The sequence below is a fragment of the Bos javanicus genome, chromosome 22 (assembly GCF_032452875.1).
Source record: "Bos javanicus breed banteng chromosome 22, ARS-OSU_banteng_1.0, whole genome shotgun sequence".
Lineage (NCBI taxonomy): Eukaryota > Metazoa > Chordata > Mammalia > Artiodactyla > Bovidae > Bos > Bos javanicus.
The window spans coordinates 44,934,215-44,961,501 of NC_083889.1; the positions used below are offsets into that span (position 1 = coordinate 44,934,215).

Below are 27,287 nucleotides of genomic sequence, written 5' to 3' on the forward strand. Positions count from 1 at the left end.
CAGGGTTGAGTGTTCAAGATGCAGAAATCCAATATTGGCATACAATTCTTGTGCCTTGCAGGCATCACCTTTTTATCTTGCCAGTCTTCTCACCAGTTCTGGATCCCTTCTTAACAAAGTCTCCATGAAGCTACTTCAGGTCAACTGGAGTGTGCATGTGAAGCAGAAAGGATCTCTGAGATGATAAACAGAGCAGAACTTTGAGAGGCATGAACAGACCGTCTCATTGAATGAATTCCTTAGCTTCTTACAGAACTCTAATTTGATGGACGCAGGGCACAAGCATATTATTCTGTCCAGGAAAACATGTAGTACGCATGGGAAATGCTTTGGTATAGGATGGAGGTTTTGTGCGTGTGTCTGGTCCTTTATGTGCGTCCCCATAAGAATGAAAGTGCCTGGTGAGAAGAAACTCAACAGGGAAGAACTGCTGTCTTGTTCCACTTCTGAGGCTTCTCTGGTGGCTCAGTGGTAAAGAATCCGCATATCAATGCAAGAGATGCAGGTTTGATCCCTGGGTTGGGAAGAGTCCTTGGAGGAGGAAATGGCAACCCACTCCAGTATTGTTGTTGTTTTTCAGTTGCTAAGTCACATCTGATTCTTTGCAACCCCATGGACTGGAGCATACCAGGCTTCCCTGTCCTTCACTATCTTCCTGAGTTTGCTCAAACTCATGTCCCTTGAGTCGGTGATGCCATCCAACTATCTCATCCTCTGTGACTCCCTTTTCCCCGCTGCCCTCAATTTTTCCTAGCATCAGGGTCTTTCCCATTGAGTCAGCTCTTTGCATCAGGTGGCCAAAGTATTGGTGCTCCAGCTTCAGCATCAGTCCTTCCAGTGATTATTAAGGCTTAATTTCCTTTAGGATTGGAGTGGTTTTATCTCCTTGCAGTCCAATGGACCCTCAAGAGTCTTCACCAGCACCACTTTGAAAGCATCAATTCTTCAGCACCAAGTCTACTTTATGTTCCAACTCTCGCATCCATACATGACTACTGGAGAAACTGTACTCCAGTATTCTTACCTGGGAAATCCCATGGAGGATTTCAGAGGAGCCTGGCAGGCTCACAAAGCATTAGATATAACTTAGCGAGCATCCGACACAGCAAGAGTGCTCCACTTCTAAATCTATAGAAGAAATTGGGACCATTCTGATTAATGGTGACAACGTGTAAAAGACAAAAACTGCTTTCTACATGGATATAAGTGAATCTGGCAATATGTCCTGGCAACATCCTTGCTCATCTTGGCTTTTGTGTAAACTTGCTTGTGTTTGAAATGCAGTGGCGTGGCAAGCTCACATGGTGCATTTGGTTTCTCCATCATCAAGAGGTTGTAGTTGCTAGACATATTTTTCCTCCTCTGGCTCAGACAGTACTTCCTTTTAGATTTCTGCTCTTATTTCTGGGCATTTCTTGTGTTTCAGCTAGATAGGATACTGTCAGCACATTTCTCCCCTCTCTGTATAACTGGTAATTGTGAAAGGTAGGGCTGTGAGTTTTAGTTATTTTCTATCCAGGACCCTTTTATTTGCAAGACTAAAAGTCATGCAGAGTGCTGTCTTTCCCCTCCTTCTTACATTACGCTGAAAATACTGTTTAAATGGGTAAATGGCTAGTGACTAGATTTGCTTATAGGATATCAGGCTACTCAAAAATAATAGTCTCTTAGTTTGTGGGTGGTTTGATGGGTTCCAGTGTTATAGAATATGAACTAACAAAATGGAATCATAAAATCTCAGACTGTCAGAGTTGGAACTGGATCAGTGAGTTCAATTTCTTCATTTTAAGGATGTGAAAATGGTGGGAACTCCCAGTCATCAATTGTTACTCTGAGCAGCTTACTAGTGATTTCTCTTATAAAATTGTAGGACTCTAAACAAAGAAACCACTGCTGGAAGAATAATGCAGTATAATATTGACTTATTGTACACATGGTAAATTGATACACACACAAACACACAAGGAAATTTCCATACCAAAATGTTCCCCACCATAATAGTGCTGTGATCACGGTAGATATTTTCAGCAGCAATAATGGCGAACCCAGAAAGAGATGGTGATTCATTTCACTTTAGAAAAAAAAAAATGACCAAAGAATGTGTAGCATGACTTTAATTTTTTAAACATCATGGTGGCTTTTGCTTCTGGTTTAATATGTTTTCATAATGATCTTGCTTCTCGCTTAATTGGTTTTTATAATGATCGTCTTCTTCACTCCTGGAACTCAGTTTATTTCCAGCTCCAAGTTCTTTAGTAACAAAATGCTTCCAAGTTGGAAGCGTCTATAACAAGTCCCAACAGAGAAACAATTGCTCGCTCTGGCCAAGGTAAATTTGCACAGAGTTTGGTGTTACCACCCATTTCACAATCATTTATGTTCTACCTAAAAGTCAATGATGTGAAGCCTCAAATTGGCTTAAAAATGAGTGTGTCCCTAAATTCAGCACACACACCCTTGGCGGAGGTGTGTTAAAGTGGTATTTCAGTAGTGAAACCTTCCTTTCCTATAGCTATTTTTGTGTGTAAAAGACCTATCTGAATATCTTAGAATAGGAGAAGTATTTTCACCATTTTGAAAAGCAAATCTATGAAAACTGTTTCTGCAGGAAATATTTGACTCATGTTGAAACATCATAGCATAAGAATATGTAGGTGGAGTTGTATATACCTATATGTCATATTTTGCAGGATTTTCTCACATTTTGCAGGATTTTCTCATTGATGGCATTTTGTTCAGGGTATTTTATACATGGATAGGGATAAGAGCTATTTTTTGCTGTCGTATGTTATACGTTACATATGTATGTATGTGATATATAAGGCACGGGGCTTCCCAGGTGGTTCAGTGGTAAAGAATCTGTCTGCCGATGCAGGAGACACTGGTTGGATTCCTGGGTTGGGAAAATCCCCTAGAGGAGGGAATGGCAATCCACTATACTATTCTTGCTGTAAAATTGCATGGACAGAGGAGCCTGGCAGGCTACATTCCATGGGTTGCAAAGACTCGGACACAACTTGGTGACTAAACAGCAGCAGCATATAATTTAATTTTATATAGTATGTGATTATTTATTTGTTTTTCAGTTGGCAAGTAGTGTCTGACTCTTTGCAACCCCATGGACTATAGCACACCAGGCTTCCCTGTCGCTCAGCATCTCAGAATTTGCCCAAGTTCATGTCCATTGAATTGGTGATGCCATCCAACCATCTCATCCTCTGTCACCCTCTTCTGCCTTCAATCTTTCTCAGCATCAGGGAAAAGATTATTTATATAAAACATTTATATTGTATTATATATTATATAGAATTTAACATATAATGTATAAACAGATATATATGTATATATTATATATAATACATAAAATATAATAAAATATAAATCACATTGCTACCATGTTAGCCTGGAGAGCCCTCAGAGCATCTATGTTTTCACCTATAAACATACCTACCAACACCAGTTTGTCAGAAAAGATAAAATACAATCATAATTTTAGCAGTTTTCTGCATTGTTTTTGTTTCATGCCATATTCCTCTTCACTTCTGTGATTGTCATTCATGCTATTTGAATATTTCCAGCTTTCTTCCTTATGAGCTTGATTCAGAGCAGGCGCTGTGGAGTTTGATACACACGTGCTTCAGTCTTGGCTTTGCTGCCTGTAATCTGGGTGCCTCTGAACCTTCTAAAATGCAGAGCAGTAGCTCTCTGTCTCAAAAAGCAGATGGGCACATGAAACTGTCCCATGGGTGTTAGCTAATGTTGCTGTCATTGTTGTTAGTAAAATTAGCTTTCAATGTTAGCTGCTAGAACACAGCATAGTACTCTAGTGACTGAATTTACCAGTCATACACAGATGATGCAATGTATTTTTTTTTATCATGGTGATAACTGATGTTAGTATTTGGTATTAAACGGTAGCCACTGTTCATTGATTATTTCTACTTTATTTCTTAGTGCAGATAATAAAGCCCCTTGCAAGCCATGTTTTGATTAGTCCTTGTGGCACTAGTACTACAATACTATTATCTTCATTTTATGGATGAAGAAACTGAAGTTTTGAGAGATTGTATCTTTCTCTAGGTCCTGGTGAGTAAGTGGAAGGTTAAGATTTGAACTTGAGAAATCTAGCTCCAGGGCCCCTTGTAGCTATTAATTACTCTTTCCTGCCTTCCAATGATGTATTTGCCTTAGCTTACAAGTGGAGTTTACTAATGTGTTAAATTCTTGTTTTTATCACTTAGGTGACTGAGCGTATAGTAGGTGTTTAAGAAACTCTTGTTTGCTTATGAATCTTTGCAGAAAAATTTTGTACACACACAGCAAATGATCTTTTTCTTACTCCCAATTGAAAACACAGTATATATAGTGGAACACACATAGCATTTTACTTTTGGCTTCCAGAAAAATTTTCTACAATTTTCCTTTGTCTGTTTTCATGAAAACATTTTAATCTATATTTAGTCTTATTCATCTCTCTTTTCCTTTATGGTATATAAGCTTTTTCTCTTGCCTAGAAAGAACTTCCATACTTCAAAAATAAAAAAAGAAGGGCCCCAATAGTTTCTTATAGAACTCTTCATTAGAAATTTGTTTTTGTCAAGAGAAATTAGGTAAGGATTTACCTTTACTGGGCTTCCCTGGTAGCTCAGATGATAGAGTCTGCCTGCAGTGTCGGAGAGCTGGATTTGATCCCTGGGTCAGGAAGATCCCCTGGAAAAGGAAATGGCAACCCACTCTAGTATTCTTGCCTGAAAAATCCCATGGACGGAGAAGCCTGGTGGGCTACAGTCCGTGGGGTCACAAAGAGTTGGACACGACAGAGACTAACACCCCGTGCTATACAATAGGTTGCCTTTACTATTATTTTTCTGAATGATTTGTCAGTTTTTAGCCATTATTCACTGAGAAATTTAGTTTTTTCTACTGAATATAGTGCCATTCTTACTGTATATTAAATTTCTCTAAGTATGTGAATCTATTTTGGATTGCATCTTTTTCTTCCTACATCAATACCAAACTGTTTTAATTATTGAAGCTTTAAAATATGTTTTAGTGTCTGGATCTCTGACCTCCTTACATCATGGAAGTTTGGAATAGGTGATGACCTTAGAGGCCGTTGAGTGAAGTTTTGTTGGTTTATAAAGCAGGTAGATGAGTCCCTAAAAAGTACCTGACTTTCTTGAAGATTGTACCCTCAGGTGTTGGCAGAGCCAGATGTGAACTTGGGATGGAGGCTGGAGTGGATCTTGAACCAGAATATGGGGGTTTAACCTAGTCTAACCACATTAGCCCTGAAAGCCCTCTGAGCTTCAGTATTGTTACTTACAAATAATACCTACATCATAGATGGCCCTGAGGAATGCATGAGACACCCTGTTGCATCACCAAACACACTGCTGTCCACAGAGGACATCTCAGATGTATCTAGTTGGCTCCAAGCCAAGGCCTTCTGAATCTAATCCTTTGGTGTGTCCCCATTTCACCACACCCAACCATTTCATATCCATGGCATGCCTTAAAATTTTGATTGCTAAAAGATACTGGAGAATAATCTTTCATAAAATTTTCTGAAGGATATTGTTCTTAGAAAAACATGAGTTCTCTTTTTAAATAGATGTGAGCAAAGGTGACTTAAATCAAGTTAAGTAAGATCTTGGCTGTGGGATTTTAGAACCTTGAATATGATAATGTCTACCATAAATCAGGGGAGTAGCTGCATTTCCCAAGTTGGCTTGATCATAGAGCTAACCTCCACTCCCCCAATTAATTTTTGCACAACACCCAGGAGGGTTTCAAAGAACAAATACTGTTTACTTTAGAGCAGTATGTCTCTCTTGGGAAGAAATTCCTTTTAAAGAAAAAAATTAAAAGAACATTATGGCACCCAGTATTGTTTTATGTAATAATTATTACTTATGTTACTTAATTAGGTACAAAGATAAGACTAGGCATGCTTATAGCTCTTACAGAACTATGAAACCAAATCAGAATTACACACTAAATGAAAATACGTCAAAGCCTATAAAATTTAAATGAATGATATTCACTTTATATGAAAAAGGATTGTTTGCTGGATGTAAATTTATATTTGATATGAATATGGTGCCAGCTACTGTCGCTCAGATGCTAGCTCAGAAGTCTGCACAGTGGCGTGCTGTGTATTAACCTGGTTTCCTCACTGGTTGCAGTTTCTGTAGTGCTGATAACCCCCTTGCTTTCCTGTTCGCCGTGATGTCCTACGGCCAAGATTTTGAGGGAATATATCAGAGAAATAAGATATATTTCTTCTGTGTTTTTTTCCATTTCATTCCCAAAAAACTGAGGTGCAAATACCAAGGCAAATATTTAGATCTTTTAACAATCCTCGATTATCAGGAATTATTTGCATGATCCAGAATAAGTTCACTTTAACTTTTGAGATAATCATCAAAAAGAAAAGACAAAATAAGTTTTGTAGCAAACTCATGGATCCTTGAACATAGGTCTCCATTCTTTAGGAGTATGGGCCCTGACTTTAAAATATAGTTTTAATTCTCTTTTAAGTAAATGTACTATAGTTTCTCATTTAGTAGTCATTTACAAACGTGTCATATGTATATGAATGGAGATTACTTACTTGGATTTATTGAACATAACTGACCTTGAGATCACGAAATTATTGTTTAGTCTTCCTACTAAATTATCAATGATTTAAGTTCTTGAGGCCTCAACGATAGGTTAAAAAGTTCATGGCATATCTCAGTAGGACCAGTATTTGAACTTTTTATGTTAAGATGCATTTTCATGTTTAAACTTAGTGTGCTTCCTTGAAGGAATAGTACAATATGAATGACACATGGTGTTTTCTTCAATGTATTTTTTTGGTAATAGTAAATGTTTTGAAGATGGGCATTTTAAATGTTAGGAGGTACTAAGATTGATAGCTTTGCAAATTGGTTTTAAGTAATTTGAATTTATAACTATCATCATGTTGCAAAATAACATTGACTTTGGAATAGCTTGCTTCCTTTTGTAGTAATTCAAAAATATTATGACAGCTATAGTTTTATAGTGAGCATAAAAACCAGTGAGGTAAGTTCAATGAGGTAAGGTTAGTGTTGGAAGTTTTATTAACAAAAACTTTAAGTATTAACACATGAGTTACAATTCCCATGTGTTTTCAGAAATTTGCTGGAACTGAACTAAACATTAAATTTTGAACTTTGGACTAGTCACTTAAAACCACCTAATTTTAGTGTAAGAAGTAGCCAAAAGCTTGAGTATGAAAACAGGCTTTATAAAGTTGGCTGGATTATTAACCCACATAAGATATGAATTCTTCCATGTAGGTGATATGAAACATTCTTGACCCAGCATTGTTTTCTTCAGGTAGGTGGCATATGGGAGTTGGGTATGATTTTTTGATGGGTGGGTAAGACAAAATGCATCTTTACAACCTGAAAATCTCAACTGTGTTATTAACAAGCTGGTGATTGTAACTTAACTTTTATAAGCGCAGCATGTGGTTATGCAATACTAAATATACCTGAATTTTACTTTTTGAATTGAAATTATATGAGAACAGACTTCTAATTTAGTAGAAAGGTATATTGTAAATTATGAAGCAATCTGTAATACAGCCATCATTGTTTCTCTTTGTACTATTTAAATAATTTAAAATATAGATTTCCTAACCCCCACTAGGTCAAATGTTTAAGTTTCGGATTGGTAGATGAAAGCCAACACACAGAAATGGGATTATCTAGTCCTTTTTTCCCTAGTCAGCATCACTCTAGTGTTCAGTTCAGTTCAGTTGCTCAGTCATGTCCTACTCTTTGCAACCCCGTGAATAGCAGTACACCAGCCCTCCCTGTCGGAGAAGGCAATGGCACCCCACTTCAGTACTCTTGCCTGGAAAATCCCATGGACGGAGGAGCCTGGTAGGCTGCAGTCCATGGGGTCGCTAAGAGTCAGACACAACTGAGCGACTTCACTTTCTCTTTTCACTTTCATGCATTGGAGAAGGAAATGGCAACCCACTCCAGTGTTCTTGCTTGGAGAATCCCAGGGACAGGGGAGCCTGATGGGCTGCCATCTATGGGGTTGCACAGAGTCGGACATGACTGAAGTGACTTAGCATAGCATAGCATAGGCCTCCCTGTCCATCACCAACTCCTGGAGCTCACTCAAACTCATGTCCATTGAGTCAGTAATGCCATCCAGCCATCTCATCCTCTGTCGTCCCCTTCTCCTCTTGCCCCCAATCCTTCCCAGCATCAGAGTCTTTTCCAGTGAGTCAAATCTTCGCATGAGGTGGCCAAAGTATTGGAGTTTCAGCTTCAACATCAGTCCTTCCAATGAACACCCAGGTCTCATCTCCTTTAGAATGGACTGGTTGGATCTCCTTGCAGTCCAAGGGACTCTCAAGTCTTGTTAAAATGACTAGGACAATTCCTGCCACAAAATCAATTCTTCATATTTGTTGAATGAATGAATAAATAATTTAGTTACTGGAAATAAAGAGTACCTACAGAGAAGAGAAATCTGAAATCAAAATAGATGAAGGCAAAGAGTAGAAAGACATGACCTAAATATAGATTAAGAGATAGACACACCCTCATCTCAACTTTTTTTCTTTCCCCTTCTCTTTTTAGCTGTGCTGGGTCTTCACTGCTGCAAGGGCTTTTCTCCAGTTGCAGTGAGCAGGGGCTACATTCTAGTTGTAGTGTGCGGATTTCTCATTATGGTGGCTTCTCCTGTTGTGAAGCATGGGCTCTAGGCATGTGGGTTCGGTAGTGTGGCACATGGGTTCAGTAGTTAAGGCTCCCAGGCTCTAGAGCACAGGCTTAGTAGTTGTGATCCACAGGCTTAGTTGCTATGCAGCATGTGGTATCTTCCCAGGGATTGAACACATGTCTAGTGCTTTGGCAGGTGGATTCTTTAATACTCAGCCACCAGGAAGCCACTGTATAGCTACTTTTTAATGATGCAGTTGCTGAAGGTCATTTTTTTTTTTAAAGGCAACTTTGAGATTTGTATGAAAGAGCTTTAAAAAATCAATGATTATTCTGAATGTTTCTTTTCAGCAAGACTGCAGAAAGATCATGCTAACTAAATCACCAATCAGTTAGGTAGTTCTCTTTGGTAGAGATCGATAACCTCTGACGATTAAAGAAGAGAAGACTCCTGCCTGTGACCTCGTCTCCAGGTAGTATATCAGTCATACAGTCTTTCTGAGTGCTCCGTGAAATTCCAGCTCTCTGTTCTTTTGAGACCATAAAAGGTTCATGTGAGGCCAGTGGGACACTATTTCCTATGGCATGGCTCAGTCAGCCATGTTTGATATTGGTCCAGAATCCTCCCTGGAGTGTTTCTCCATAGGGGAGATAAAAGTCTAAGGATTGAAACTTTTGAGTTTATTAGAATCATAGACCTGCATGGTCCACTATTGTAACCATGAGCCATATGGGGCTATTGAGCACCTGAAATGTCACTAGTTCTAATTGAAATATGCTGAAAGTGAAAAGTAGATGCTGAATTTTGAAGACAATACCAAAATGTAAAATATATTATTTTTTTAATGTTGATTACATGTTAAAAAGTAATATTTTTGATATAGTGGATTATATTAAATATAGTCTTAATATTACTTTTACATGTTTCTTTTTTAAACTTGGATGCTAAAAATTTAAAAATTACATATGTGACTTGTGTTGTATTTTCATTGGACATACCACCTTCAGTCTTTTTTCTGGAAGGGTAGAAGTGTCTGTGCAACATTTCTAGCCAATCCATACAACTTGAACACCACCCATTTCATCAAGGAAAAGTCAGTCCTCACATCAGTTATGTTAATTGACCAAATTTCAGATACTCATCAAATATAAAGAATATTGAGCCACTTTTGGTAGTTGACTCTGGCATGTCAGCTTTTAACTGAAATCTTTCATAGCTAATTAACTACCCCTGGAGAATTTATTCACAGCTGAGAAATACACCCATGGACCCAGCCACCCCTCCACACAGACACATATCATACCATGTATGCTGAAATATTTTAAAGTAAGTGACAGACAGTATAACACTCTGGTACATGTTAAAGCACAAAACCTTACTTGCTGGTTCTCCACTTTTCCTGAGGGCTGTTGATTAGTAACCTTTATTGCATTCCTACAGTATATAAATCACTGGGTTACAGGCTGTGGAAAGCAGAATAATAAAATATAATAACAATAGCAATTTATTGAGTGTTTCTAGGTGCCAGGTACTGTGCTAAGTGCATTACATGTGTTATTTAATTTAATTGTTAACGTAATTTGATGAAGGTGGTACTCTTATTATCCTCATTTTGCTTATGACACCTTTGATTTATTCTTGACATTTTGAAGGCTGGTGAGTACGTCCATGGCCATTGACATGAGTTGCTTGAACACCTATATTTGCAGTGGAGAGACTTTGCAAAACAGAGTTGTCCACTTGAGCCACTTGTTGATACGAATATAAGTTCAGACCAGTGTGCTATAGGAGACTCTTCCTCTTTGATCTCTTTTTCTCTTCTCCCCAGGATCTTGATCTTTAACCTCTGTGTTTACTCCCTAGGATTCTGCTACTTCTTCCTTTCAGCTCTGTCCTTGGCTCTCTGTCAACCATCTCTCCCTGCCCCAACCCCCGCCACACTTCTTTGGAATTGGAATGAAAGGATAGAGGAAAGTAGATTTTGAGGTCTTACACACTGAAGGAGTAGAGGGAAGAACAGTGACCCAGTTTCATGTAGGTTTATGGCCATCTCTAAGACAAACAAACCTTTCTAGTTTTAAGGTACCTACTTTTTAATAAAACCAGGAGAAATTATAGTAATTGAGTAGTTTAACACATCATACTGTTGGGGGGCAGGGAGTTAGGGGTGATCCTGCTTTTGAGGATCCAGATATATGGAGGTTCTGCCATCTTGTAGCTCCACCATGTGGAAAATGTATCCTTCAGAGTCTCAAGAACGGGGAGGGGTGTCAGGGAGGTGTAGATAGGAAGTGATGTATGACGCTTCTGCTTACATTTCATGAATGGCTCCATTTTCCCACAAGGGGGCTGGAAAGAGAGATGGATCCAGTGTTCAGGAAGTAAAGGCAAATTGGATTTGAGTGAGAACTAGTGGTTACTACCACAGCGGCTTCTAGATTTTAGGTTATTTTCAGTGTTTTTGTCTTTGGAAGCATACTTCCATACATTATGCATACTTCCAACTTTGAATCTGTCTCCCCATTTGAATGATTGCAAGTTGAATCAAATTCAAATATACCGTTAACCCAAGTCTACTATTAGGAAAAACAAACAAACGACACTTTAAATGTGAAATAAAACTGTACTGGGAGCTTTTGTGTATGTTCCAGTTTCATTTTCTTTTAAAGTTGTGCTTTGTGATAGCGTGTTTATTCAATGCCTGAAGTGTTGTCAAGTAAGTAATATTTAATCTGTGAAAATTTTCAAGTGGCCCCTTTTTCTCTCTCAAGTGTTTTTTTTTTTCTTTCTCTCAAGTGTTGCTGTAGTCATTTTAAGATGGAAATGAACCATTTGATTTTTAAAAATTATTTATGGCATATCAAGTAGCACTTAGTGTTTTGTCACAACACTGAAACTGTTTCTGAAGGCCTGTGTAAAATACGGCAGAAAGGTCAGGAAGCTTATGTACAAAACTTCTAGAAACATACCTCACCATTGGAACTGGTTATAATTCCTGGGTGCTGACATGAAGATTAATAATGTTTAACTCTGATTTTGGCAATTTTTGCCAATTTCATTGCCATGGTCATTTTCTTTCAAGTTATTACCTGGAACTGAAGTGATAACAAATGCTTTATGCTTTATACTGCCAGGTAAAAGGTTAAATTTTCATGTGTTACATGCTTTTAAACATACACACACACATGCACCCACATACAGGCACAAATATACACACAACTGGATCAGAAGGAAATGAGTAATTCTCCTAAAATGAAAAGATTGTCTTAGTTTTAACATTAGGTGACTAGTTCCCATGCGGTTAAATAATATGTAAAAACTGGGAATTCAACCTATGGCTCTTTGTGCACTGACAATATCATGCAGTTCTAATTTTCTTTTGTTTTTCTGGGAAATGATGGTGCTCTTTGCTTTGCCAAGTTTTATTATTGAGTCAACTGCCAAAGTTTAAGAAAGAGAGTCAAGGGCCCTTAAAATTATTTGGTGTTGAGTGAAGAGGTAGAGAAAGGTATTTCATATTCCCAAACATTTTAACTTTTATGTCTCTACCTGATGTTGGAATATAATCTAAACTTGTAGGCTTTTCTGATTCTTTTTAAAAATGAACTATACTATCGAGTGAAGTTTAAATATTAGTGAAGGGAATTTTAATCCTACTCACTGATACTCAGTTTGGAACTACATATTCTAATTTTTAATAGACTATCTTCTTTCTGGCCTGATTCCTGTGTTTAAACTTCTGTGCATCAGAAGGTCTGTGTGCCTGCTTGTGGTTTTGCACCATCTGGAAGTTAAAATTTGACTTTAGAAATGATGTCATGCTTGCTTACTGCAAACTGGGCTAATGTTGGTTGAGAATTGGATGTAGTTCAGGTCAACATTTTGTCTTTAAAAAAAAAAAACAACTTTAAGCTTCATTTCTTGATTCTAGGAGGCTGTGCAGAGCTGTAGAGATAGAGTAAAGGTGATTGAAGGCCACAATTCAAATTCCTTTGAAGCTAAGTACATGCTGTCAGGCGCATGGAAAATAGACTCACAAACAGAAGACCTTGGCTGGCACAGACTTCTTCCTGTCGTGTAGAGTTTGGGTGTTGCGAGTAGTGTGTTGATCATGAGCAACTTTGCTCTCCATTTTGTTCCTGGAGAAATAGTCTTACTTAAGTCTTACTTAATAGTCCTTACAAAAGCTTGGGTTGCTGTTTTAATCTCTTATGGACTTAGTAAGATGGAGCAAGACATTGAAAGATCACACATAGCCAGAAGGCACCACAAATGTTAAGCTTACTATTATTGATCAGTTAGAGTCTCTTCTGAAACTTTCTCTAGCATCACTCACTATCTCCCAGGTTGTAATTTATTTGTATCATGGATTTGGATTGGGCGTCTCCTTTGTCCAGATAATGACCACCATCTTTGATAGGTAGAATGTGGGGCTAATGGGACCACAGTTTCTTCTCCAATTTTTACAGAGTCCTAGTCAGCCTATGTACAGATCCCTAAAATTGAATGTGTAACCCTTTCTAACCACTGCTGTAACCTGCAGTGATCAACATGTTCTGCCAGTTTCGAAGGAACACACTAAATGCTACCCTTTTATGTATAAACTAAAAATCACACTTTTTCACCAGATAAGAGGAAAACTCAGAGATAAGTACTGATGTTATTCTAAGTTGGTAGATGAAGATAACTTTTTACATAGACCCCTGGAGAATCTGGAATGTTTAAGCTTTAGTGCAACTGGCATGAGTTTTTCATTTAGGAAAGGGGAGGTCACCAGGATATGAATTTCCCCTTCACCTCTTTCCCTAGATCTCGACAGCCATTATGTGAGAAGAGGCAGAGCTATCGGAGGTTTGCAGATTCAGCAGTTCTCACCTTCTGGAAACACAGAGTGTCCGTCCTCTCTCATAATGCAGTCAGGGTCATTCAGCCAACGGGGCTTCCAGCACTTGTCATCACCTCTGCCCTTGCTGGGATCTCCCAGCTTCATCTTGCTGTCTGGGACAGAAACTAGAAAACCTCTCTGCTTACCTACCTCCCCATCACCTTTGACATTTAAAAACACTACTTTGACCCTCCTTTATTCAACAGGGGTAAGGAAAGGAGATTCTTTCCTGATAACTTTTTTTATATCTAGTATTTTTCTGCCCTGATGTGTTCCACCTAGGACTGATTGCTGTCTTTAAAATCATAAAATGCCAGGCACTTAGAGATAGTCAGTCATTACCTCTTTGTTTTATAAGTGAAGAAACTGAGGCTGAAGACTTGGTGTGGGCAAGTGAGAGTTATTTGTCCTCATCCTCACAGGTAGAAGTAGCGCTGGTCACTCAGTGGTGTTTCTTTGTGACCCAATGGACTGTAGCCTGCCAGGCTGCTCTGGCCATGGGATTCTTCAGGCAACAACACTGGAGTGGGTTGCCATTCCCTTCTCCAGGGAATCTTCTTGACCCAGGGATTGAATCCAGATCTCCTGCTTTGTAGGCAGATTCTTTACTGTCTGAGCCACCAGGGAAGCCCAGATAGAAGCAGAACCTAAAACCTAAGTGTCTTTCCTTTGTTCCAAATCACCTTTGACTCTTTGTCCTTATACTATTTATGTATCTATTTTCACGTATTACAGTATTCCTGCTCCTTTTTTAAAAAAATGTTTTTGTTTGTTTCTGTATTCATCTAAACTTTACTTGCAAATAGTATAATGAGCAAAGGTTCAACAAGATATGCTATGAGATGCAGCAGTCCCCAACTTACCCCTATCCCATTCTTTTTCCTCAAGGTCACCTCTTTAAACTCTTTATGCCTGGTTATTTTGATATCTCTCAATAACATGCTTAATTGCTTCCTAGTGTTGATGCTGCTCCTGTCTATGCAGTTCCCAGTGTGGAAGGTGAGGATTAGAGTCGTCTGTCATCCCAGTGCCCTGCGTCACCCATGTAAACATTTTTTGCACATGATCTTTGGAATGTTAACATTAAAAGAAAAGCTTATGTTTCCCCATTCTATTACCAACATTTGAAAAGCAGAAATTGTAGAAATCTACATTTTTTCTTTAGTGTTTGTAAAGCAGTCTTTCATGAAGCTGTAGAATAGGTGTCATCCACAGCGTTTTCTTCCTCTAACAGCATTTACTTCATCTTGGCTACACGTCTTTTTCTAACTTAGGAGCGTTCCTCTATTGCCAGTCTTATTCTCCCAGATGTCCGTGGCATGGCTCATTGCGTTCTCTGTATTCCCGGAGGATGCTACGTGGCATGAACAGTGTTGTACCCTCCCTGGGCTCTCAAAGATACAGAGAATTCACGTGCTTTGTTTCCCATCTTTCGGCTTCAGAACATGAGATGACTTCATAACGTCTTATTTCATATAAACCTTATAATTAAAGTACACATGCAGTAGGATTTTAAGGTAGATGTAGGCTTTAAAACACACAGCCTGGAGTTGCCCATGAGCAGTATTTGATCGCGCTGCTGAGAAGGTGTACTGCTGCCCCACCCACCTCCCAGGGCAGGATGTAGTTACTGATGACCTCTCTGTAAAACTGCAAGCTTTTTTCTTTTTCCTGATTTCAGGTAGATGCACTGAGATTACGGCTAGAAGAGAAAGAATCTTTTCTCAATAAAAAAACGAAACAGCTGCAGGACCTCACAGAAGAGAAGGGGACACTGGCTGGAGAGATTCGAGACATGAAGGATATGTTAGAAGTGAAGGAAAGGAAAATCAATGTTCTTCAGAAAAAGGTGAGTACCTGATGTAAGCTCTTCAGATTGAGAATTGGTATCATCCATATTTTGTCATTTCAGAGAAACTTTTGAGTGTGTGGGAAAGAAGAAATTATTGTTCAAAAATTTTAGATTAGTGAGTGTAAACTTTAAACTTACTGATATTTAACTTACTGGTGATTGTATCATGTCAGTTTTAGCACAACTTCATGAATTTACTTATTTGATCACCTGGAAACTAGTATTTTTTTTTTCATTTACTAGCTTAAACATAGAGATAATTGTACAAATTTAGATATAAATCTAAAACGTATCATTAATTTTTCCTTTTCTTTACTGAGAATTGAGCAGTCAATATGTTTTGTGGGTCTTAAAGGTATTTTACGTGCATTTTGTATTTGTATAAACTTTAGTAGCTCTTATCCTGTCAGACTCAAACAGATCTTAGTGGGTGTGAAGTAATATTTACACCTATTTCTTAATTGGAGTCAGTGAGACAATGTGAAGTAAGTTGTAATACAGTGATTCAACACAGAAGATACTGGACTTGGCTAGGGCTCTTCTTTCTTTCATTTTCTCCATAGTAGAGGATCCAGATTTGGGGACAACACCCAGATTTTTCTTTTGAAGAATTCCTGTTTGCTACTGTGTACAGTTTTGGTGGGATCAAAGGGTGCCCTGCCTTCCCTAGAGAAAAGGGTAGGCAAGAAGAGAAGCTAATACCCGCTCTTTTTCCAACAGAAAGAAGCTGTTGGAAAAATATAGGGCTCTCAGATTAACAGGCAGCAGCATGGAATCTGAGCAGAAACCAGTTTGGAGAAGTAGGAGCTGGCTGGCCAAGGCACCGCCATAGACAAGCATGTCACCAGGCAGCTGCAGACAAATGGGATCTAACTGGCCCTTCTCCTGGTGACATTTGCTACCATCACCTTTCACCTTATTTGTATCGACAGCATGCTAGCTGTTTTTCCTGCTTTAACCCTTACTTTTCCTACTGGGTGTTCTTAACATACAAACTGGAGTAATTCTTTTAAAACAGAAAACTGTTCGTATCACACTCTGACCAAACCTCTCCAGTCACAACAAGCTACCTAATTTGTGGGGCCAAGTGCAAGATGAAAATATAAGACCCTTTATTCAGACTTTATTGAGAATTTCAGCATGGTCATAGTGAAGCATTAAACTAAATATGGGGCCCTTCTGAGTACAGGGGCCCTGTGTACGTATGCAAGTTGCATGCCTATAAAGCCACGTCTCCATCCTCAGTGGTTTCCATCCTCACAGGATATTCTCATTAGTTATCTATTTTATACATAGTAGTCTGTATATATCAACCTCCACCACCTAGTTCATCCCAGCCCCCCTCCCTCCTGTATCCATGTTTGTTCTCTACATCTGTGTCTTTGTTACTGTTTTTCAAATAAGATCATCTGTACTTTTTTTTAGATTCCACATACATGCGTTAAAATATGATATTTGTTTTTCGGACTGACTTCATTCTGTATTACAGTCTCCAGGTCCATCCTCACCTCTATAAATGATGCAATTTTGTTCCTTTTTGGGTGGAGTAATATTCTATTGTATATATGTACCACATCTACTTTACCCATTCCTCTGCTGATGGACATTTAGATTGCTTCCATGTCCTGGCTATTATAAATAGTGCTGCTATGAACATTGGGATGCATGTATATTTTCAAAATATCATCTTCTCCAAATATATGTCCCAAAGTGAGATTGTTGGACCATACGTTAGCTCTATTTTTAATTTTTAATGGGATCTCCATACCGTTTTCCATAGTAGCTGTACAAATTTACATTCCCACCAACAGTGCAAGAGGGTTCCCTTTTCTCCATATCTTCTCCAGCATTTATTATTTGTAGATGTTTTAAATTATGGCCAATCTGATAGTGTGAAGTGATACCCCATTTTAGTTTTGATTTGCATTTCTCTAATAATTAGTGTTGTTGAGCATCCTTTTATATGCCTCTTGGCCATCTGTGTGTCTTCTTTGGAGAAATGTGTATTTAGGTCTTCCATCCATTTTTTTGAGTTTTTTTTTTTTTTTTTTGATATTAAGCTTCATGAACTGTTTGTATGTTTTGGAGATTGATCCTTTGTCAGTTGCTTCATTTGTAAATATTTTCTTCCATTCTGAGGATTATCTTTTCATCTTATTTATGGTTTCCTTTGCTTTCCAAAAGTTTTTAAGTTTAAATAAGTCCCGTTTATTAATTTTTGTTTTTATTTTCATCACTCTCAAAGGTGGGTCAAAAAAAATCCTGCTGAGGTTTATGTCAAACAGTGTTCTGCCTATGTTTTCCTCTAAAAGGTTTATAGTGTGTGGCTTTACATTCAGGTCTATAATCCATTTCAAGTTTTATTTTTAATGTATGGTGTTAGGGAGTATTCTAATTTCATTCTCTTATATGTAGCTGTCCAGTTTTCCCAAGGCTTTTTTCTCCGTTGTATATTCTTTCCTCCTTTGTCATAGGTTAGGTAACCATATGTGTCTTGGTTTATCTCTAGGCTTTCTACATACTTTTTAAAACATACTCCTTTCCATTATGGTTTATCCTAGGAGACTGGATTTAGTTCCTTGTGCTCTATAGTAGGACCTTGTTTTTTATCCATTCTAAGCTCCCTCATTCTTGAGGAATAAATGGCAGCACTTTACTCAATAAAGATTTTGGGAAGGCACTTTCAATGCAAAAGTGACAAACAGCTTCTTTTGCTGACATGAATATTTTGCAAAATTTTAAACTCCCTCCTCCTGCCCCCTCCACCAGATTTAAAAGTTTGGAATCAGTTTGGAAGTTCTAGAACAAAGCCAGTTATATATTATGGCTCCTTTGGACAATAGGATAGCAATCCCACTTAGTTAAACTGTGCCGATGATGGGTTTGGAAATATTTCATGTATATTTGGAGAGGTTGTTTAGCTTAAAGTTTTCAACATAGTGATGGGGAAGGAGTACTATTATATCTGCAGTGTAAAAGAGAAATAATATCTAAAGAAGTGATGCACACAATTCAAAACCACTTCAAAATGTGGAAATAATACAGGAGCTGATGAGCTAATGAAAGATTGTCTTTGGGACTGAAGACTTCTTAGAGTTTTGACCACATTCAGCATAATTGGCTGTTTTAGGGCAGGCCCAGATTGGAACAGCATAAGCTTTGGATTAGGGTGTGTTGGAATGGAAGAATAATAAACTCGTGTCAATGTCAGAGGTTCAGTGTTACTTAATATTTCTTTCTCATAGACTCTCTGGCAACCAGCACTGTGTTTTGATGCCAGTAGAACTGGGTATGCTCCTTTCATAGCCATGTTTAACCTGGTGAAGCTAGGTTTGCACCTCATATCTGTCAGCTTTGCCTTCAAAGCCCTGGGTCTCAGAAGTTTTGTGTACTCCATAAGCCATGTGCACAGGTCACATGTCTGGGCAGCAGGCACAGACATGATGCTCTAAGCCTTTTGTTACTTGAGGAAGGAAGTGAAATTGAAGAAACAGAGAACCCCAGGTGGCATACTATCTCTGATCAAACTTCTGTAGGAAAACAGAAGTCATCCATAATAGATTTGGTCCTACCATACATGTTTTTGGCTTTACTCAATAGTTCAAAGAAATATAGAATTGTTTTAGTACAGGTCAAAAAGGTGCATGTACGAAAATGGTTTGGTGTATTATCCCCGTGCAGCTATGATACTGAAGTCAGAGGAGCAGCACCATTTTCATGCAGCAGCCGTAGCATTCTGTTCCCATACCTGAATTCAAGCTTCCGCTGATGAAGTGCTACCTTTTTGTAGGAAATGTCATAAAACCTTGATGACATTGTACATTTGGAAAGTGTATAATGACTAGGATTTTAGGACATGGTAGCATTATTTGAACCAGATCAAATTCAGACTGCTGTGTAGTTCCTAGATTCTTGCAGCATAAATTTACTACCCAAGAAAAGTTTGCTTTTTTTTTTTTTTAAGCCATTAAATTGGACAAAAATTCTGTCTCCATTTTCATTCTAGGTCTTAGTCTCACAAGCAACGTGACTTTATAGAGCAGAGGTACTTGATTTATCGGGGTAGAGAAACAGATGGTGATCTCTCTGGACACTAAAGTCACTAGCTGCCTACTGAGCTTCCTGGATTGCCCTGTGGGTTGGAAAGGGCAGGGAGAGAGAGGTATATAGTTCGCTCCTGGGAGTGGTGAGTGTGGACCTGCCCCCTTTAGCAATTTTATTCTACCCCTTTGGAAATATGATGGTGAAAATTCTGTATGACAACAGAGGAAAGAAAGCTACAGGAGTATGATTATTAGTGTAGTGAGTTGCTTCATGAAATGTATATTTAAAAGTTAAACTCAGAAGATGACTATGAAACATAGAGATTACCATGTGAGTGTAAGATTGATGTAAGGTATGGAAGACTTTTTGACTCATTTGAGCTCTTTTTCAGTGTTAAACATTCAGTGTTAAAGAAATTTATTGGCAAATCTCTTAGTTTTTTAAACATGTGAAAAATCATATCCATTTTGCATTTACTAGTGTTCCCTATGTGTCAGTCAGTCACTACTCTAAGTCCTGGAGGTTCAAAAAGAAAAAAGACACTCTCCAGTCCTCAAGAAACCGACAGGCTGGTTGGGGAGATAGACTTTTATAATGTGGTCTGTTAGTAGAAACAAAGCACTTGATGGATGCAAAGAGCAGAAGCTAGTTCAGGCTACCTTAAGCAAAACAATATTTACTACAAGAATATCCAGAGACCCAGTAAATTGCTGGTAGAACCATATTAGGGATGATCAAGAATCAGGACAACTCTAGGAGACCAAGAGAAAGCAGACAGTGCCTTGACCATGTAATGCAGAGTTTCTGGTTAAGTGTCTTTTCTGCCACTGGCCACCCTCACACCTTCCCCTCTTTCCCCTCACATCATGCTGTTGGTCAAGATTCAAAGTCCTAGCCCAGAGTTCCAAAGTTCACACAAATGCCTCTCATTAGCAGGATCTACCCAGACCCTACTTAAAAGGAATCTGGGAAATGTGGTTCTTAGCTTTACTGCTGTGGAGAAGGCAATGGCAACCCACTGGAGTACTCTTGCCTGGAAAATCCCATGGACAGAGGAGCCTGGTAGGCTACAGTCCATGCAGTCGAGAAGAGTCAGACATGACTGAGTGACTTCACTTTCTCTTTTCACTTCTATGCATTGGAGAAGGAAATGGCAACCCACTCCAGTATTCTTGCCTGTAGAATCCCAGGGACGGGGGAGTCTGGTGGGTTGCTGTCTATGGGGTCGCACAGAGTTGGACACAACTGATGTGACTTAGCAGCAGCAGCTTTACTCCTGAGCTTTCCACTCAATTTTTGTGTCACTTAGTTTGGGAGGTCTTTGCTCACACTGTGGACTGGGAGAGCTTTTACACCCCCTAGAGAACCTTTTTTGTTTTTTTACTCACTTTGAAGTTATGCACCCCTGCACCCCTTTAGTGAATGTTGTCTTCCTTCCCAGGGCTAAGCTCCTTGAGTGCCCCAGCCATCATGATCAGGATACCTCCAGCTCCTTGCAGAATTCTTTTCAAGTGATAGTCCTCAGTCAATATGCATATGATGAATAAATTATGTCAGTAAATTCTGAATGAATGAGAATTTGGGAGAAATGGCTTTGAGAGTCACTCCTGGCCCAAGAATGTTGTTAGCTATACAAAGAGTCATTTGCCCCAGTGAAATGTCAAACCCACTTGTTACTCCCAGAACAGTGTATTCTGTGTAGGTTACAAGATGGAACTGTCCCGTGAATAGAAAAGCACAGGTAAGGAAATAAGTGCTGCTTTACCCGCATCTGTTCCATTACTCTGGGAAAGTGAAGATGAAGACTCTGAGTGAGGGAGCTTAGTCATTCTTCCTTAATTTTCCCTTTTAGTAAAAAGAAAATGTTGCATTTACAGAAAATACTGTTTTGTTCCACAAAGAGGATGCTGCTTCTTCCGTTTCTGACTTCTAACTTACTGGTTTATTAGAGGCATGGCATTGCATTTAATGAGAATGATACAGTAAAATTGCTATCAATGGTAATTTCCAATTATGATCATGAAGATGATAATTTTCATAACAGGAGAATAATCCGCTGTTGACTGAATCCTTACTGTATACAAGACACTGTTCTCAGGGCTTTGCATCTTTAGGTTGAGTCCTTACCAAAAAAAAAAAAAAAATACTGGCATGTAGATACAGTTAAAATCCCTATTTTTTAAATGGGACACTGGTTTAGTGAGTGACTTGCCTATAGTCACATGGCAAGGAGATGATAGAGCTAATTTTAACTGCCACACTATTCTGGCATTTTTCTATTTATGATCCTGCCTCCCTCATGAGACAAGTGGAATCATTAACTTTTGTAGTCATTGTTTAGTCACTCAGTTGTGTCCAGCTCTTTTGCGACTCCATGGACTATAACCTGCCAGGCTCCTCTGTCCATGAATTTCCCAGGCAAGAATACTAGAATGGGTTGCCATTTCCTTCTCCAGGGGAAATTCCCAACCCACAGATCAAACCTACATTTCCTGCATCGGTAGGCAGATTCTTTCCACTGAGCCACCAGGGAAGCCCCCTCATTAGCTTTTCAGATCAGATCAGATCAGTCACTCAGTCGTGTCCGACTCTTTGTGACCCCATGAATCGCAGCATGCCAGGCCTCCCTGTCCATCACCATCTCCCAGAGTTCACCCAGACTCATGTCCATCGAGTCAGTGATGCCATCCAGCCATCTCATCCCCTGTCATCCCCTTCTCCTCCTGCCCCCAATCCCTCCCAGCATCAGAGTCTTTTCCAATGAGTCAACTCTTCTCACGAGGTGGCCAAAGTACTGAAGTTTCAGCTTTAGCATCATTCCTTCCAAAGAACACCCAGGGCTGAGCTCCTTCAGAATGGACTGGTTGGATCTCCTTGCAGTCCAAAGGACCCTCAAGAGTCTTCTCCAACACCACAGTTCAAAAGCATCAATTCTTCGGCGCTCAGCCTTCTTCACAGTCCAACTCTCACATCCATACATGACCCCAGGAAAAACCATAGCCTTGACTAGACGAACCTTTGTTGGCAAAGTAATGTCTCTGCTTTTGAATATGCTATCTAGGTTGGTCATAACAGCAATTAACCTAAGGCTGATACACAAGGATGCCTGTTTTTAATACCAAATTGGCAGAGATGTAGCTACTAAATAACGTGATGAAAAATAGGAAAACAAATTAAAAAATATGACATTAGAACTGGATTTTTTATAATATGTATTAATCTGTTTTTAGAAAAAAGATAATAGTGACCTTTAGTTTACATTTATCTTTTCCTCTATGAAACTCTTCATGTACCATGAAGCTTTTGGAGTGTTTTACAGCTTCCTTTTCAAAGGAGTGCAGCATTTTTGCTCTCATAGTATTTTCACTTTGTTTTGGTTGTTGGCTTTTAAAGGACTGAGACCTTGAAAAACGTTTTGAGACATCTAAGCAGCTTTCCTGGACTAGTCGCAGATGAACTCATGGTTCAGTAGACTCCTCGCCTAGTCCCAAGGGGAGCAATCTGGGAAGCTGTTCCACTTTGTGGTGAGCTGGTCACCTAAGGTCAGACCTCAGTGTAGGCAAGTTTGCTCTATGTTTGAAGCCAGGAACTTGGCTGACACTTGGGGTTTGGGGCTACAACCAAGGTGGCTGTGAGTCTAAGGCAGTGGTTTTCAACTGGACTGTACTTTACAAGCCCCAGCCCTCCAGAGGAACAGTTGGCAATGTCTGGAGCTCTGGTTGCCACAGCTGAAGGATCGCGGCAAGTGTCTGGAGGGGAGAGGCCAGGGGTGCTGCTAAGCATCCTACAATGCACGAGGGACACCCTTCTCCTTGGCCCCTACTAGAGCAGATTACTCTCCAGACCTTTTCTGGCTTACTGGGGCCCTTTTCTTCCTCTGTTTGGACCACCCTTCTCATCTTGGATCACTATGTTCCTTGCCTTGAGATAGTAATCCTTAAAGTGATTTACTTAGTATCATGGTCATTTATCTGTAACATTTTTAGCTTTTCTCTGGCATGATTGTAGGAAGTTAACAGAGGTGAACATCTTGGGTGTGTGTGTATGTGTGTGTGATTCAACTATTAATATTACTTTCTGTTTTATAATTTTCACATGTTAATCAAATAATATGTAAATCACATGATATGTTTCACATAATCACATATGTTAAAAAGAGTACATTTATAGCACTCTTGAAGTATTAAAATTACTAGAATTGTTCAAACTGATCTGACTATTCTGATCAAATCAACTACTTTGGAGAGGGATGCTGGTTAACTTTAGTATACGGAATGTATGATAGAAATAAAACATCTGATTTAGATAGATGTGGGTCACCTATCAGGTATCACCCAGTTTAAATTTCTGTAGCTAAATGTCAACATTTCAGTCATTTGGAAAAGATCATTAAGACTATATTTTTCTGACAAAAAATGCACTTCATTTGTTCATTGTTGACTGAACGTCAGTTAACCTATGTTGCTTCAATATCTGCAGCTAAAAAATTATTGTCTAGGTTAGCGTTCGTGATTTGCCAGTTTTCTTTTGAAATTGCCTTCTTTGGTAAAAAGTATAAGAAAAAGCTAACTTACTGTATTATATGGGCTTCCCAGGTAGCTCAAATGGTAAAGAATTTGTCTGCAATGAGGGAGACCCAGGTTCAATTCCTGGGTTGGGAAGATCCCCTGGAAAAGGGCATGGCAACCCAGTATTCCTGCTTGGAGAGCTCCATGGATAGAGGAGCCTAGTGGGCTATAGTCCATGGGGTCGAAAGACTCAGACATGACTGAGTGACTAACACACACACAAACACTGTATTATATAATAAATTCTCAATGTATGTTCTGTGTTTGGAAGGTAGCTGTATGTTATTGGGTCTAAGCAAAAGCATTTTGAAAATTGAAATTTTGGAAAAAAAAAAAACATTTTGAAGCGTCTCAAAAATGACAGAATGATCTCTGTTTGATTCCAAGGCAAACCATTCAATATTACAGTAATCCAAGTCTATGACCCAACCACTAATGCCAAAGAAGCTGAAGTTGAATGGTTCTATGATGACCTACAAGACCTTCTAGAACTAACACCAAAAAAAAAGATGTCCTTTTCATCATAGGGGACTGGAATGCAAAAGTAGGAAGTCAAGAAATATCTGGAATAACAGGCAATTTTGCCTTGGACTACAAAATGAAGCAGGGAAAAGGCTAACAGAGTTTTTGCCAAGAGAACACACTGCTCATAGCAAACACCTTCTTCCAACAATGCAAGAGATGACTCTACACACGGACATCACCGGATGGTCAACACTGAAATCAGACTGATTATATTCTTTGCAGCCAAAGATGGAGAAGCTCTATACAGTCAGCAAAAACAAGACCAGGAGCTGACTGTGGCTCACTCCTTTTTGCCAAATTCAGACTTAAATTGAAGAAAGTAGGGAAAACCACTAGACCATTCAGGTATAATCTAAATCAAATCTCTTATGATTATTCAGTAGAAGTGACAAATAGATTCAAGCAATTAGATCTGATAGACTGAAGGCCTGAAAAACTACAGATGGAGATTCGTGACACTGTACCATCCCCAAGAAAAAGATGCAAAAAGGCAAAATGGTTGTCTGAGGAGGTCTTACATATAGCTGAGAAAAGAAGAGAAGTGAAACGCAAAGGGGAAAAGGAAAAATATATCCATCTGAATGCAGAGTTCCAAAAAAGAGCAAGGAGAAATAAGAAAGCCTTCCTAAGTGATCAATACAAAGAAATACAGAAAAATAATAAAATGGGAAAGACTAGAGATCTCTTCAAGAAAATTGGAGGTACCAAGGGAATATTTCATGCAAAGATGGGCACAATAAAGGACAGAAATGGTATGGACCTAACAGAAGCAGAAGATATTAAGATGAGGTGGCAAGAATACACAGAAGAACTATACAAAAAAAGATCTTAATGACCCCGATAATGACCATAATGCTGTGATCACTCACCTAGAGCCAGACATCCTGGAGTGTGAAGTCAAGTGGGCCTTAGGAAGCATCACTATGAAGAAAGGTAGTGGAGGTGATGAAATTCCAGCTGAGCTATTTCAAATCCTAAAAGATGATGCTGTGAGAGTGCTGCACTCAATATGCCAGCAAATTTAAAGAACTCAAAAGTGGCCACAGGACCGGGAAAGGTCAGTTTTCATTCCAATCCCAAAGAAAGGCAATGCCAAAGAATGCTCAAACTACTGCACAGTTGCACTCATCTCACACGCTAGTAAAGTAATGCTCAAATTTCTCCAAGCCAGGCTTCAACAGTATGTGCACCGAGAACTTCCAGATGCTCTAGCTGGATTTAGAAAAGGCAGAGGAACCAGAGATCAAATTGCCAACATCCACTGGATCATATAAAAAGCAAGAGAATTCCAGAAAACCACCTGCTTTATTGACTATGCCAAAGTCTTTGACTGTGTGGATCACAACAAACTGTGGAAAATTCTTCAAGATATGGGAATTCCAGACCACCTGACCTGCCTCCTGAGAAATCTGTATGGAGGTCAAGAAGCAACAGTTAGAACTAAACATGGACAATGGACTGGTCCAAATTGGGAAAGGAGTACATCAAGGCTGTATATTGTCACCCTGCTTATTTAACTTACATGTAGAGTACATCATGCGAAATGCCAGGCTGGATAAAGCACAAGTGGGAATCAAGATTGCCAGAAGAAATATTAATAACCTCAGATATGCAGATGACACCACCCTTATGGCAGAAAGTGAAGAGGAACTAAAAAGCCTCTTGGTGAAAGTGAAAGAGGAGAGTGAAAAAACTGGCTTAAAACTCAACATGCAAAAAACTAAGATCATAGCATCTGGTCTCGTCACTTCATGACAAATAGATGGGGAGACAATGGAAACAGTGACAGACGTTATCTTCTTGGGCTTCAAAATCACTGCAGGTGGTGACTGCAGTCATGAATTTAAAAAACGCTTGCTCCTTGGAAGAAAAGCTATGACCAACCTAGATAACATATTAAAAAGCAGAGACATTACTTTGCCAACAAAGGTGTGCCAACAAAGTTATGGTTTTTCCAGTAGTCATGTATGGATGTGAAAGTTGGACCATAAAGAAAGGTGAGCCCCAAAGAACTGATACTTTTGAACTGTGGTGTTGAAGAAGACTCATGAGAGTCCCTTGGACAACAAGAAGATCAAACTAGTCAGTCCTAAAGGAAGTCAGTCCTGAATATTCATTGGAAGGACTGATGCTGAAGCTGAAGCTCCAATACTTTGGCCACCTGATGTGAAGAACTGACTCACTGGAAAAGACACTGATATTGGGAAAGATTGAGGGCAGGAGGAGAAGGGGACAACAGAGAATGAGATGGTTGGATAGCATCAACGACTTGATGTACATGAATTTGAGCAAACTCTGGGATTTAGTGATGGACAGGGAAGCCTGGTGTGCTACAGCCCATGGGGTTGCAAAGAGTCAGACATGACTGAGGGACTGAACTGACTGAAAGGCATTTTACTCTGGCATCATTTAATACATTGTGTCTTTATTATGACATCAGGTTGATGTCAAGGGTTTCAGGGAAAATTCTACAGAACAAACAAGCATGCGTGTTTGCTGTTCCTATCTGGATTTGCCCAGTGATCAGTGGTCTAGGAAAGAAACAGCTTGATTTTAACCAGTTGATACTATTAATCATTTTATCCAAATGAAATGATATTTCAAAGGTCACTTTGTATCTCTTGATTGGAGATGGTGGCTTCCTTAGTTAGCCTTAGTTTCTTGGGGAAGCAGTGAATTCACCATCTGTCTCCATTGT

At 39.1% G+C, this 27,287-nt stretch overlaps 1 protein-coding gene across 10 annotated transcripts in view; it reads left to right on the forward strand.

Annotated features, from left to right (window-relative positions):
- The window catches only part of ERC2 (ELKS/RAB6-interacting/CAST family member 2), a 993,593-nt gene that overhangs the window by 363,306 nt on the left and 603,000 nt on the right, over positions 1 to 27,287 (forward strand). For all 10 annotated transcript variants that reach the window (XR_009732518.1, XR_009732519.1, XR_009732517.1 and 7 more), the window contains one exon: positions 15,282 to 15,449. Coding sequence is in view for 7 of the 10 variants with exons in the window: in XM_061396628.1 (XP_061252612.1) it covers positions 15,282 to 15,449 (168 nt within the window). In the remaining 3 variants the exon portion in view is untranslated. The remainder of the gene's footprint in view (positions 1 to 15,281; positions 15,450 to 27,287) is intronic.